This window comes from Arvicola amphibius, chromosome 18 (genome assembly GCF_903992535.2).
Source record: "Arvicola amphibius chromosome 18, mArvAmp1.2, whole genome shotgun sequence".
NCBI lineage: Eukaryota > Metazoa > Chordata > Mammalia > Rodentia > Cricetidae > Arvicola > Arvicola amphibius.
The window spans coordinates 17012508-17025450 of record NC_052064.1 but is presented as its reverse complement, the minus strand read 5'-3'; the positions used below and the strand labels follow the sequence as shown (position 1 = coordinate 17025450).

General features: G+C 42.8%; 1 protein-coding gene across 5 annotated transcripts in view; it reads left to right on the top strand.

Moving 5' to 3' along the window:
* The window catches only part of Lpin2 (lipin 2), a 71690-nt gene that overhangs the window by 32606 nt on the left and 26141 nt on the right, over window positions 1-12943 (top strand). For all 5 annotated transcript variants that reach the window (XM_038315237.2, XM_038315236.2, XM_038315234.2 and 2 more), the window contains exon 2: window positions 7321-7521. In XM_038315237.2, coding sequence (XP_038171165.1) covers window positions 7330-7521 — 192 coding nt within the window. In that variant the 5' untranslated portion in view covers window positions 7321-7329. The remainder of the gene's footprint in view (window positions 1-7320; window positions 7522-12943) is intronic.

Sequence of the window (12943 nt, the reverse complement as noted above, 5' to 3'; positions counted from 1 at the left end):
CAGCTATGTGCTAGATGTTTCCTGCCTCCGTCTAGATGGGTCACAGTCCAAAGGAGCCAGCATCAGCTCTCATAGGTTCTAGTCCCTGTGGATATATCCAGTCTTTGAGCATTAGAGCTCTTCCAGCTTCTAGACTTTTTTGTTTGTTTGTTTGGTAGTTTGTTTGTTTTGTTTTGCTTTGTTGTTGTTTTAAAGCATGTAGCCCATGCTGGCCTCCCAAGAATAACGTAGAACTCTTGATCTTCTCACTCCTACCTCCAGAGTTCTGAGATTATAGGTGTGTGTCAGCATGTCACCATGCCTGGATCTCATCTCCTGTTTTTACGTTGCAGTGGCTTCTCTCTTCCGATTCATCCTCTAACATGATCTGCTGTCATCACCCAGATCACACCCAGTACCCTTGGGATTAAATTGTCCTGGATCTGAGGTCATGTGCCACCTCACTTTTGCCTTTCAAACTCTATTTCTTTGTCACATGCTATTGTCTCTACCTGCCAACCCCCCCTCCCAATTTCCCATCCCATTTAGCCCCTTAGATTTATTTCCACACCTACAACAAGTTTGGGTTTATTTCTTGGGTTTTTCTTTTTTCATCCTGAAATATTTTTTCACTCTGCCAAGTAGATATTTTTTTCTCTTTTCTAGTCTTCTTAAAAATAAGTGCATGCCTTTAATCCCAGCACTCAGGAGACAGAGGCAGGTATCTCTGGGAGTTCAAGGCCAGCCTGCTCTACAAGAGCAAGTTCCAGGACAGCTAGGACTGTTACACAGAGAAACCCTGTCTCAAACAACAACAACAACAAAAAAAAAAGTCAGTGAAGGGGGGAGTGTGACTCTGTATAGATAGAGCCTTACCATCTAATGTTCATGGGGGGGGGGGGGAGTGTGACTCTGAATAGACAGAGCCTTATTATCTAATGCACATGGGGGGGGGGGAATGTGACTTAGTGCAGACAGAGCCTTACCATCTAATGCTGGGGGGGGGGGGGTGTGACTCAGTGCAGGCCTTACCATCTAATGCTCATGGGGGAGTGTGACTCAGTGCAGACAGAGCCTTACCATCTAATGTTCATTTACATGGTTTGATACAGACGGTTAGAAGGAAAGCAAGACCACTACAGCAACATCACAGGGTGTTTTGTAAGCTGAGACACTGTCCTGTTTTCTTGGTAGATCTAGGCCTGCTCTGTGGGGGGAGGAGTTCTCTTTGAATCTTAAGGACTTGGCATGAAGGGGGTGCTCAGGTTTTTGACAAAGTAAAATTTAGCTTTTTCCAGGAACAGGCTGGTAGAGCAGGTGTTTAGTTAACAACTATAAATCTCATTGTGTGTTTTTAAAGGAATTACAGTTGCTGTACATAATAGTTTCCAAGTTAAACCTGCAGGGTTTACGTAGAAGGACTTGTCCTGGTAAGGCTTCTTTTAGACCTCCTTTTTCCATTGTGAGAGGACGGCTTGTCTTGGGAACGTTGTGTTCAGGAAGTTACTGGAAGACATTGGGTTTAACTTAGATGCTGTGCACAGGGAATACATATTTCCTATAGCAAGAGAGCCCCACTCAGCCACACTATGCTGTGCAGGCAGAAGAAGAGGGCCTGGGAGTGCTTGAGGGTTTGAGAGCAGCAGATTTTACGTGTGCAACCTGTATTTCTTGTGCAGTATTGCTTTCATATTAAATGATCTTCATGGATATCTGTTCTGTGGTACTCCTTGTGGTAGGGTGGGGTGGTGGTAAACTAGACTTGGATCATCCTTGTGCTATTCCTTTTTCTTGTTTTATAAAAAAATGAAAATTGAAGAAATAAACTAGCATTTATTGTGGGGACTAAATGGCAGTGCAAAGTGAGGCCCTTATTTGGAGGCAGCTTCTCTTAGGAAGCCTGATGCTCTGTCAAGCTCTCTGCTATCTGTGGTGCTGCTTGCTGTTGACTCAGCCTGCACTCGCTCCTTTCTGTTCAGTTTGTCGCCTCGTTCCTCCTTTGCCATCCTTGCCATACCAGCTGCTTATACTCTAAACATTTTATGAAACTCAAGTCAGGTCCCTACAAGACGTGGGCAAGTCCCTGGGGTTTGATTCCCTGCCAGTCCTGGAAGGGCCAGAGAAGAACTTGCAGCAGATGACGCTCTGGGCACCCTTGCCACTGCTCATTATTCTCACCTTTGTGTTATCCTGGGTTGGAGAAAAGCTGCCAGGATTTAATGTGTTACAGCTCTGAAGGGAACAGTATCCTAACAGAGCACTGTTGGTGTGGGCGACAGTTTCCCTAATGCACAGGTAACAACTCCGCCCCAGCAGGGGAGGCTTCCCCCGTGAGGTCCTCACAGTTCTGCACTGCTCTGCTGTAGGGAAGTGTCACCCACCGCTCTGCTCTGCTCCAGGAGACTGGCTGCCCTGCCAGAGCAGAAAAAGGCAACACCAAACTGAACGGGTACAGGGCTTATCTAGGCTTTCTTAGGGGTGAAACTTTCTATGGTGGAGATTTTCAGGTGGGGATTAGTAGAATTTCAATTTCTGAGCTTGAGACAAGCTCAGAGATTGGTTGGATTTCATGCCCAGGAATCGGTTGATTTTTGTGCTCTGAGATTGGTTTTCAATTAGTGAATTGGTTAGGGGCAAGGTGTGTTTCTTTGGCTCTGGTCTTGGGGCCAGGGTTTTCTTCGACTGGCCCTTTTTACCTTACAAGGTTAACTCAGCCCTTAGGAATACGGATTTGGACCCTGAGTTGAGGTGGAACCGGTTTTAGTGAACAGTAGTAGGGCGCAAACTTGTCTCTGTCTCGCTCACAAAATACGAATGATGCTGCCCTTGCAAACCCATGTCCTATTTTTAAAGACTGAATGAGGTGTGTTTGATCTTTGTCCTCTTGGGCAGTCCTACTAATCTATGATTCGGGTTGTTACTGAACCATTGTATCTAGAGTGTCGTAGAAGTGAGAGCAGACCGAGTCATTCTTTAAAGAATAGGGGTGCACAGCCCAGAATGCTAAGTGAGATGTAGTTGTGACTGCTCAGAAAAATCCCTGAGGTGCAGTTGTGTCATTGGAGGGTGGCAGTGTTTAGTGTGACTTCTTGTGTATCGTAAGGAGGTAGAGCTGTTTGAGAAAGTGGTCTCTGTAGCTGATACTATCTATTTCAGAGCTGAAGTGATTGCAGCATATGCTGTTTAAGAAGACACTTAGGATAGTTAGAACAGAATGTCATGGATAGCATCTGACCTAAACTAATGTGGATTACACAATAGACATTTATTACAAATCTGGTGTGGCTTTAAGTCCAAGGCTGAGTTGCTGAAAGGTTCATTGTATGTGTTGGATTGGGGGGGGGGGCACATTTTTATAGACTTGCCAATATCTTGTTATATCCTCACATGGCAGGGTAAAAGAGAATGCTGACTCTTGTCTCTGTCTTTCTGTGTATATAAGGACACAGGTGGGGGCAAGACACTTCTGATCACCTAACCCTGGTTACCTTCCAAAGGCCCATCTCCAAGTCCCTTCACTTGAGAGGTGAGGGCCTCAGTACATGGAGTAGGGGTGGGAAGGAGACACACGTAAGTATCCACCCTATAACATCACATATGTCTCTGACGTTTGAGCTTCCTTATCTTTTAAAATTGATTTTCAGGCATGGTGGTGCACACCTCTGATCCTAGCACTCTGAAAGCAGAGGCAGGTCTGTGAATTTGAGGCTAACCTAGTCTACATAGTTCCAGGACAGTCCAGACCATACAGTGAAATCCTGTCTCAAAATAGTCTATGTTGGGGTGTAGAGAGCTCTCTGAAAGTTCTGTTATTAGATATATTGTGTAGTTGACAGGTTGCTCCTGGCCATTTCTGGGGTGTAGTACATGTTAAGGCCCTGGCCTCCGTATATTTTTGTTTTCTCAGCCTACAAAATATAAACCCAATGGCTTCATGTCGACCAAGAGAGAGTTTCTTGACAGCCTGTATTTTTCTACATTTAGCAACTAACTTTTGTACAATTGTTATTTTATGTATAACAGCACAGCTCTTAACCACAGTAATTAAAATCGTCCTGAATAGATGTTGCTACAGTTAATTATGGATTGTATGCTCTAGTTGATGTAAGCTTGTTACATTTAGAACATGGTTGTTTATGGCTGATGTTTAAAATTTGCTGTTTTCAGTTTCTTTTTTAAGGTCTATACTGTTACAGTTTTTTGTTTTGTTTGTTTTACAAATTGTAACATTTTAGCATTGCCATTCTCGATCAGTCATGTAATACTGACTCTGTGTGCCACCTAGCTAATATGTTGCAACAGGCAAAAGAGCAGGTCCTGAACATGTGTGATTTACAGAACAGGGCAACTCAGAGTGTTCTAGGCAGCAGAGAAACACTTCCTGGGAAAGAGGTGATAGGATGAACTCCTCCAAATGAACTGCACATCGGTTCTGCTTAGAGATAATCTTTGCCCACAGAAGTGGGAACAATGATCTGCATTTCATTTCCCTCTAAGTGAGACAAGGACTCTTTCAAACTGTAGACAGACACTCACGTGGCAGAGCAGTACATAAAAAGAATGTTTAGCATCATTAGCTATTAAAGAAATGCAAATCATAATATATTGTTAAAGCTAGAATAAGCAGTAATGCCACATATCGTGAGGATGCCAGATAATTTCACCTCCCACCTCCCATTGCTGGTGGGAATGTGAATGGTAGTGTAATCCTGGAAAGTAGTAGTCAGACAGATCCAGAACAGCAAAGCCTGCACTTGGGCTGCACTCAGTTGTCCTAGGCATTTGCCCTAGAATATGAAAACACACATTCACACAGACCTGTGCGCAGATACTTAGAACTGTGTCTTCTTTGTAATAGCCAGAAGCACAGTTACCTGTCCTTCAACAAGTAAAGGGGTTTTGTTTTGTTGTGTTGTGTTGTGTTTTGATGATAAGTCTATGCCATGAAATGCTATGTAGCCAGAAAATTGAATGAGTTATTGATATAGCCATATGGATAAGTCTTCAAAAAATATGAGGGAAAGAAGGCAGTCCTAAAAGACTACATAGTTTTTGATGCTATTTATATGACTTCCTTCCTAAAATGACAGACATTTCAGAAATAGAAAGCATATTAATGGTTGCTAGGAACTGGGGAGAAGACGACACTGGTTGTGATGTTTGCTGGTGCATCCCAAGTGGAGGACACTCAGTAGAGGCTTTGGATGTAGCTGTGTTCTTTCTCAGAACTCTGCAACCTACTCTGGTCTCACAGTAGAAAGACAGTTTGCTAATTCATTTGTTTATTTGGTGTTTTGGAGCTAGTTCAGGCTGTCCTTGAACTTCTGATCTAGAAAGGCTAATTTTTAAAAGTATTATCAGTCAGGCCTGGTGGAAATCAAGAGGCAGAGGCGAGTGGATCTCTGAGTCAAGACCAGTAGGGTCCTCAGAGTGAATTCCAGACACACAGGGCTACATAGTGAAACCATCTCAAACAAAATAAACAAAAAGATGAAGAAGAAAGAGATACAACGAGATGATCCGGGAGAATTTTGATGGAGCGATGTTTCTGCCACACACAGTGCGTGTTTTAGCTTGGTGATTGGTCTAGCTTATGTATTGGTAGTTCGTTTGATTTTTTTTCTTTCTTTGTTCAAGAAGTAATTACTGTCAGATACAGCAGCACACACCTGTAAGCCCAGCATTTGAGAGGCTAAAATAGGATTTTATTTGGCCTTGAGTTCTAGGCCAACTTGGGCTACAAAATGAGACCCTGGAGAGAGATTGGCCAGGCGTGGTGGCATAGCCTTTAATCCCAGCATTCAGGAGGCAGGGGAAGGCAGATCTCTGTGAGCTCAAAAGCTACCTAATCTCTCTCTCTAGTTTCGGGCCAGCCAGGACTACACAATGAGACTCTGTCTCAATAAAGTAAAAATTAAAAATTGTATATTTGATGTATGCATAACCTGGCCTTGCTATCAAAGCCAATTCAATCATCCTAAAACCAAAGCTACCAGTCTGTAATTGTTTCATGATTATAACATAAATGACTCCACCTTTGGAGATTGTAATAAGTTTAGCTCCTGGTGTGTGTTGCTCAAAGCCAGCTCTTTGGTGTGCGCAATTTGAAGCCTTGGTCATATAAATACCCAAAGGAAACAATCGGGATTATATGTCTCAGGCTGCCAAGCAGCTAGACTGTGGTATAGTCATCTCTATGTAGACTTCTGAGTGGACTCTGTGCTGCCCAAGCACTGCCCGGCTCTGGAGAGTAGGCTGAGTTGTGTCAGACAGAAACTGGCAGGTCCCCTTCATTTTCTTAGTGCATCTGTGCTTTGTCCCTGTTCCCCCTAGGACTTACCTGACAACACAGGATGTCTCTAGAACTTTGCAGAGATGGAACTTTGAGCTTAGGGCAACTCCAGAGCTGGTCTAAAGAGACCACTGTGCGCATGGTCAGTAGCTGGGACTTGTCACTCCTGGAGTCCAATAAAAATTGACTTCTGGATTAGCCTTGAACTGGAGGGTTTCTCTGATCCTACTTCAAGGGGAAGGGCTTTCCGTGGATTTGGCTTTGGCATTAACATTAAAGTGTCCCCTGAGTGATGGTTTGCTCAAGCACTGGAATGAGATCTGAGCCTAAGAATTAAGGGGTTTGTTCTGTATGGATTGGGTTTTCCCGTGGAAGAATGGGGGTGGGAGATAAAGCCAGGTTTAGGTGCACCTCTCCTCCTTCAAACTGCAGAGCTCTAGTGATCATGATTTGAGTAGTGAGAAACAAATTAAAAGCCCTTTTTGTGCTCTGAATATTGTGGAACACAGGCGTATGCCCCATTGGGTTGTGCTGAGGTACTGAAGGGATTTCCCTGGAAAATAGTGTTAGCATGTGTTAGTCCTAGGGCAGCTCACTGTAGTTTGATGCAGCATGTATCTGGACTGTAACATCTCAACTATCAATCGCATCCTTTGTTTCCCTTGAGACGATGAGTGTCTAGTTTCTGGTGGAGGATTAATCCCCCTGGGCCTTTTCTGCTTGGCTGCTGTGGTTATAGTGGATGCAGCAGGGTCCAACGCCGTGCGTGGCAGGAGTGCAGCTGTGACTGCTCTTCAGTTGCTTCTCTTCAGGTCCTGAGCTGTTGGTGGAAGGAGATGAGCAGGTGGGCCCCACCCTGGGAGTGTAAAAGGAAATGGAACAGGCCCCACCTAGACGCAGCCTCCCAGTCAGACGTCTGTCTTTGTGAGGCCTGACCACAGCAGCAGGGCCCTGAATAGCAAACAAGTGTGTGTTTAATTAAAACTTTTTTTTGTTCATTGTTATTAGTTGTCAAATTCAGTGCTGACATCATCTTTACTTTCTTACAGTCTCAAACCATGAATTATGTGGGCCAGCTGGCGGGGCAGGTGCTTGTCACTGTGAAGGAACTCTACAAGGGCATCAACCAAGCCACGCTGTCGGGGTGCATCGATGTTGTTGTGGTGCGACAGCAGGATGGCACCTATCAGTGCTCACCTTTTCACGTGCGCTTTGGGAAGCTGGGAGTCCTGAGATCCAAGGAGAAAGTGGTAAGTGCAGCAGCGCCCAGCCTGCTTTCAGGTGGGAAAGGGGTCGCGGCGGTGAGCTGCCCCTCCTTACTCTTTTCTTTCTTTCTTTCTTTCTTTTTTTTTTTTTTAACTTAAATGCTATTGAAGAAGTGGTAAGGAAACATTGCTTTTGAAGTGGCTTGTAAATTCAGAAGACTCTGTTACAGGAAGTTTCTCCAAATGAGAAAGAAACTGAAATTATGAAGATAATCCTGCATGTTGAAACTCAGAAACAAACTGAAGATAGGTACAAACAAGGAAGTTGGGCTTGTTTCAAAAACAAAATATTTCCTTTACTTTAGACAGCACTTTAAAATAGTCTAGGACCAGTAAGATGAGTGAGTTAAAGCTTTTGCCATCAGTTTTAACCCCTGAGACCACATGGTGGAACAAGAAAGCATACTGGAAAGTTATTCCCACATATGTACCCTGTGGTTCACATTCACATTAAAATCCTAATAAAAGAAAGAGAGACTTTCTAAAAATAAAATAATACAGGCTAGAGAGCTAGCTGCTCAGTCAGTGTAATATTTGCATAGGTGCACAAAGCCTTGGGTTCTGTCACTGTCACTGCATAAGTCAGACATGGTGGCCAGTGCCTATTACCTAAGCACTGAGGACATGCATGCAGAAGGACCATAAGGTGAGGAGCATCCTCAGCTCAGCCACAAAGCAAATTTGAGACATGAGAGAGAACCTATTGTAGTTTGGGAGGGAGGGAGGGAGGGAGGGAGGGAGGGAGGGAGGGAAGATAATACTATTATACTGATTAGGAGTAAGTAGACTAAGCTCATGTAATCAGGTGTAGATTATACTTGTTTAAAAGAAATTAATTCCCCAATTGAATGTTTGTGTTTTTCCTCTTTTGCTTTTACTGGGGGGGAGTGATGTTTTGTTGTTGTTGTTGTTGTTGTTTTTCAATATCCTTTCCCTGCCTTGAGTATTGGGAACTAGGGAGGTTTTTTTTAGTGTGTATGTCGTAAGTTTTAAAATTGAGTTAATTATAAAATTTGCAGAGTATGTAGTTGGCAACTTTCCACACCCACGTTATCCACCTGGCCAATGCCGGCCGCTCTCACTAAGATTGTGCAGCCCTGTGAGAGCCCTGCCCCGCTTCCTGGCACAGGTGGAAATGCATGTGTTAAAGACTAAGTTAAGAGTGCTGAGCTTTTTGTTATTTTTTGGGATACATTTCCCTCTGCTTAACTTAGGTTTTTTCTTTTCCTAAAATTAACCCCCCCCCCCCCCCGAAAAAAAGTCCTTTCTGAGTGTTAGAGGATTATTTCCACCACACTTTGTGGACCAGCTGTTGCCTGATCACCTTTGGGAACACAAGCAGCTACAGCTCTACTTCCTGACCTGGAGCTTCTGCTCTAGGGCAGCGTTGTCCAGCCATAGTTAGTGCCGTGGTATTTGTTTCTTTGTAGTTTTGATTTTTGAGACGGGGTTTCTCTCTGTAGCTCTGCTGTCCTGGAACTCACTCTGTAGACCAGGCTGGCCTTGAACTCACAGAGTGCACCTGCCTCTGCCTCAGAATGCTGAGATTAAAAACTGGGATTGAGCGCTGGTCTTTGTGTTGTTTGTAGTGACAGTATTAGTGCTTTCAGATTGGAACTGTTTGGGGTACTCAGACCATTCATTTATGCCCTGAAGTTTCTCATTAGGTGTCCAAGGATCTGTTTGTAAAATTTCTCTGGGTATCTTCCCAGCAAATTCTCCCCAACCACACTTCTCCCCACCACATACCTGGAAACAGGTTTCTAATTGATAGGTTGCCTTGGTCTTTTGGCCTTGCAGAGCAGAGCAGAGCTGCAGCAGATGTGTATAAGCAGTGTCCCCTGCAGTGATGAGGAACTGATGGGCGCATTCTCTGCGTGCCTTCTCATTGGGGTTTGATTTCTTTACCAGGCCACACAGTTAATTCCATTTTTAAATACCCAGTCAAAGTTAAAAACCCCAGTACTTGTAGGAGCATAATACACAGACACATCCTATTCCTTCCCTTATATCCCAGAATCTCGGGGCATATTAGGGAAGAAATCTGTCCATTTTATTTATCAAAACACAGCCTTCTTATGGCAGGAAAACATAAGCCATGTCTGTGTTAAGATGCACTAATGGTTATATTAGCCTGTTTTCTCAGTCTTTTGGGATTAGGGTCAGCTATTTATTTATCTTTTAAAAAACTGACTCTAAATTTTCAGACATGGTGACACCTGAGAAATGGACCTGAAATCCTAAGGACCTTAAAAATACTATCTAGAGAGGCAGTCATTTTCCATGATGTGTTGGCGTTTGATAGAACACCAGCACTCCTACTACATCCCAGAACTCAAGAGTTTAATTTAAGAAAGCAAACTTTGTGTTGACCTTTCACAAAGTCAATATCATGGTTATTTTTCAAAGGAAAACACCCAGTGTATTGAAACTGTCCCCAACATGGGTGATAAGAGACCGCCTCCTGCTCTCATAAGCAGAAAAGCCAAAGTCCAGGGGCATCTACTTCAGTCAGTGCTGTTTTATAAATGTTTCAAACTGCTACCAGAATTTTGGTTCCCCACCTCAGAGTGCTGCCTCTGAGTGGGTTTTTCTTCATGCCAGAGAACAGCCAGTGATTCCAGCCTTACTCCATTAGCTCAGCAGACACAGGAGAAATCCTTCCTTTAGAAGTCCTGGAGTTTGCACTTGGATGTAGACAGACGTTTCTGTCCCTCCTGGTCCTGCAGCCATTCAGTCTCAGAGAAACACATAGAGGCTTATATTAATTATAAACTGTTTGGCCTGTTAGCTCGGGCTTATTATTAACTAGCTCTTGCAACTTAAGTTAACCATATTCTTATCTTTGTTTAGCCATCTGACTTGGTGCCTTTTCTCAGTGAGGCATTCTCATCTTGCTTCCTCTGCATCTGGCTGACTACTGCATCTCTTTGCCTTTACTCTTCTCAGGATTCTTAGTCTAATTTCCCCACCTGTACTTGCCTAACTACTGGCCAATTGGCGTTTTATTAAACCATTATGAGTGACAAATCTTTACAGTGCATGAGAGCACTTGAATCACATCCATCACAGACCTGTCACTGCAACTGGGAATGGAACATGTTGATTGGACTGGATTAAACCACAGCCTCACCGTCACCAGAATCCACTTGAAATGTAGAGTCTGAAATAAGGGTGGGCAGACTCCCAAAAGATATTTAGAGATATTCTCACCCAAAGAGTGCATGCCAAAATGGGTATTTATTAATCCATTATTTGTGTGTATCTTTTCCATTTTAACATCAGTTATATACATTGAACAAGACTAAACCACTGTCAAGGAAATATGACTCTGAGAAAGAAAGTCATTATTTTATCAGACAGTTTTACTAGAATTTGATCTATCAGATTGAGAGTCCTCTTTAAAATAGTAACCTTGGGAAGCACTTGTTCTACCTTGGTGCTTAGTTACTGTTGATTGCTGTGAAGAGACTGAAGAAGGAGCATTTAATTAGTGGCACATTTTCAGAGGGGAGTTCATGACTATCATGGCAGGGATCGTGCAGCCAGGCTGGCCTTGCCCTGGAACTGAGAGCTTGCATTCCTATCCACAAGTTGGAGACAGGCCTGGCCTGGCTTTTGAAACCTCAAAGCCTACCCCAGTGGCACACCTCCATCAACAAGGCCACATCTCCTAATCCTTCCAAAATAGTTCCACCAACTGGGAACAGTGCACATGCACACACACCCACATACACATGAGCAAATGCATAATTTTTTGCCTTAAGAGTTCTTGCATATCCTTTTAAGTGCACTCAATCTTGGCACAATTTTATATACATTTAAATTTTTGGAAAGACAAAGCTTCATTCATCCACAAATCAAGAGAGTTAAATAGTGAGTGTATAGAATAATGTGTTTGAAATATAAGATAATGGCTGTGAAGTGTTAAGATGATACCTAAATAATTAAGACTTTGAATTTGAATATTAAAAAATAATTATTTCATTTCCCTATCTTTGGGTTAAATTGATAGCATCTAAAAATGAAAAATTTGAAGAATATCCGTGTAAATGTATTTTTATTAAAGACGATATTAGTATCAGTAATTTCATTTAAATAAATGTTTTCTTTTTTTTACTTTTAATGCATATGTGTGTCTGTATATATATGTACCTTGTGAGTGTGGCTGCCTGAGGAAGTCAGAAGAGGGTGTGTGCTTGGAGCTGGAGTTAAAGCAGCTGTGTTCGGTCTGACGTAGGTGCTGGGAATCCCACTGCTCTCTGGTGCCTTACCTGTTGAGCTCTCTCTTCAACTGTAGTGAACTGTTTCTTCTGTAATGTTCAAATTTCATTCTCTTTTTTTAATATTTTATGTTTTGAAATTATAATTAACATCATTTCCTCCTTCCAAACCCTCCCCCGATACCCATCCTGATTTTCTTTCAAATTCATGACTTATTTTTCATTTTGGTTTTTCAAGACAGGGTTTCCTTGTGTACCCTTGGCTGTATAGACAAGGCTGGTGTTGTGGAATATTAGTTTAAGATGTGTTTCATTTGTTTATGCTGTGGAATATTTGTTTAATGATGTAAAGATGTATTGCATTCTTTTATGTTGCATTTGTGTAACTCTAAACCTGTGTTACTTTGCCTGTCTAAAACACCTGATTGGTCTAATAAGGAGCTGAACAGCCAATAACTAGGCAGGAGAAAGGTTAGCAGAGGCTGCCAAGCAGGGAGATTAAGTAGAAGGAGAAAAGAGGAGGAGTGAGAAAAGGAGAAGGACTGAAAAGGACATCAGGGACAGTTACATAACAAGCTGTACAGTAAGAAAGAAAAGTATATGGATTAGAGAAAGATAAAAGCCCAGAGACAAAGGTAGATGGGATCATTTAAGTTAAGAAAAGCTGGCTAGAAACAAGCCAAACTAAGGCTAGGCATTCATAAAAAGAATAAGTTTCCATGTGATTATTAGGGAACTGGGTGCCCCACCACCAAGAGAATAGAGAAAAAACAAAAACAAGAAAAACAAAAACTATAGGCTGGCCTCAAACTCAAAGAAATCTGCATGCCTCTGCTTCCTGAGTACTGGGATTAGAGACATGGTGCCACCACTGCCTGGCTGATTCTTGATTTCTTTATTCATTAATTGGTGTGTGTGTGTGTGTGTGTGTGTGAGATCTGAAACAGTCTGTATAGTGTTACTTGTGTGTATGTTTTCAGGACAGATCATGATAAGCCTGGAGAAGACTTCCACACTTAGCATCCGTAGTTGCCTGTAGTTGTCCGTGTCAGGTTGAAGCCCCTCGTCTCCCCGCCCACATCCACATTAGCATGTACACATACTACAGTGTTGTCTGTGTTCAGCTCGTGCTGGTGAGACTTGTGTCACCTCTAGCATTCCCAGGAAGCACAATCAGACAACAG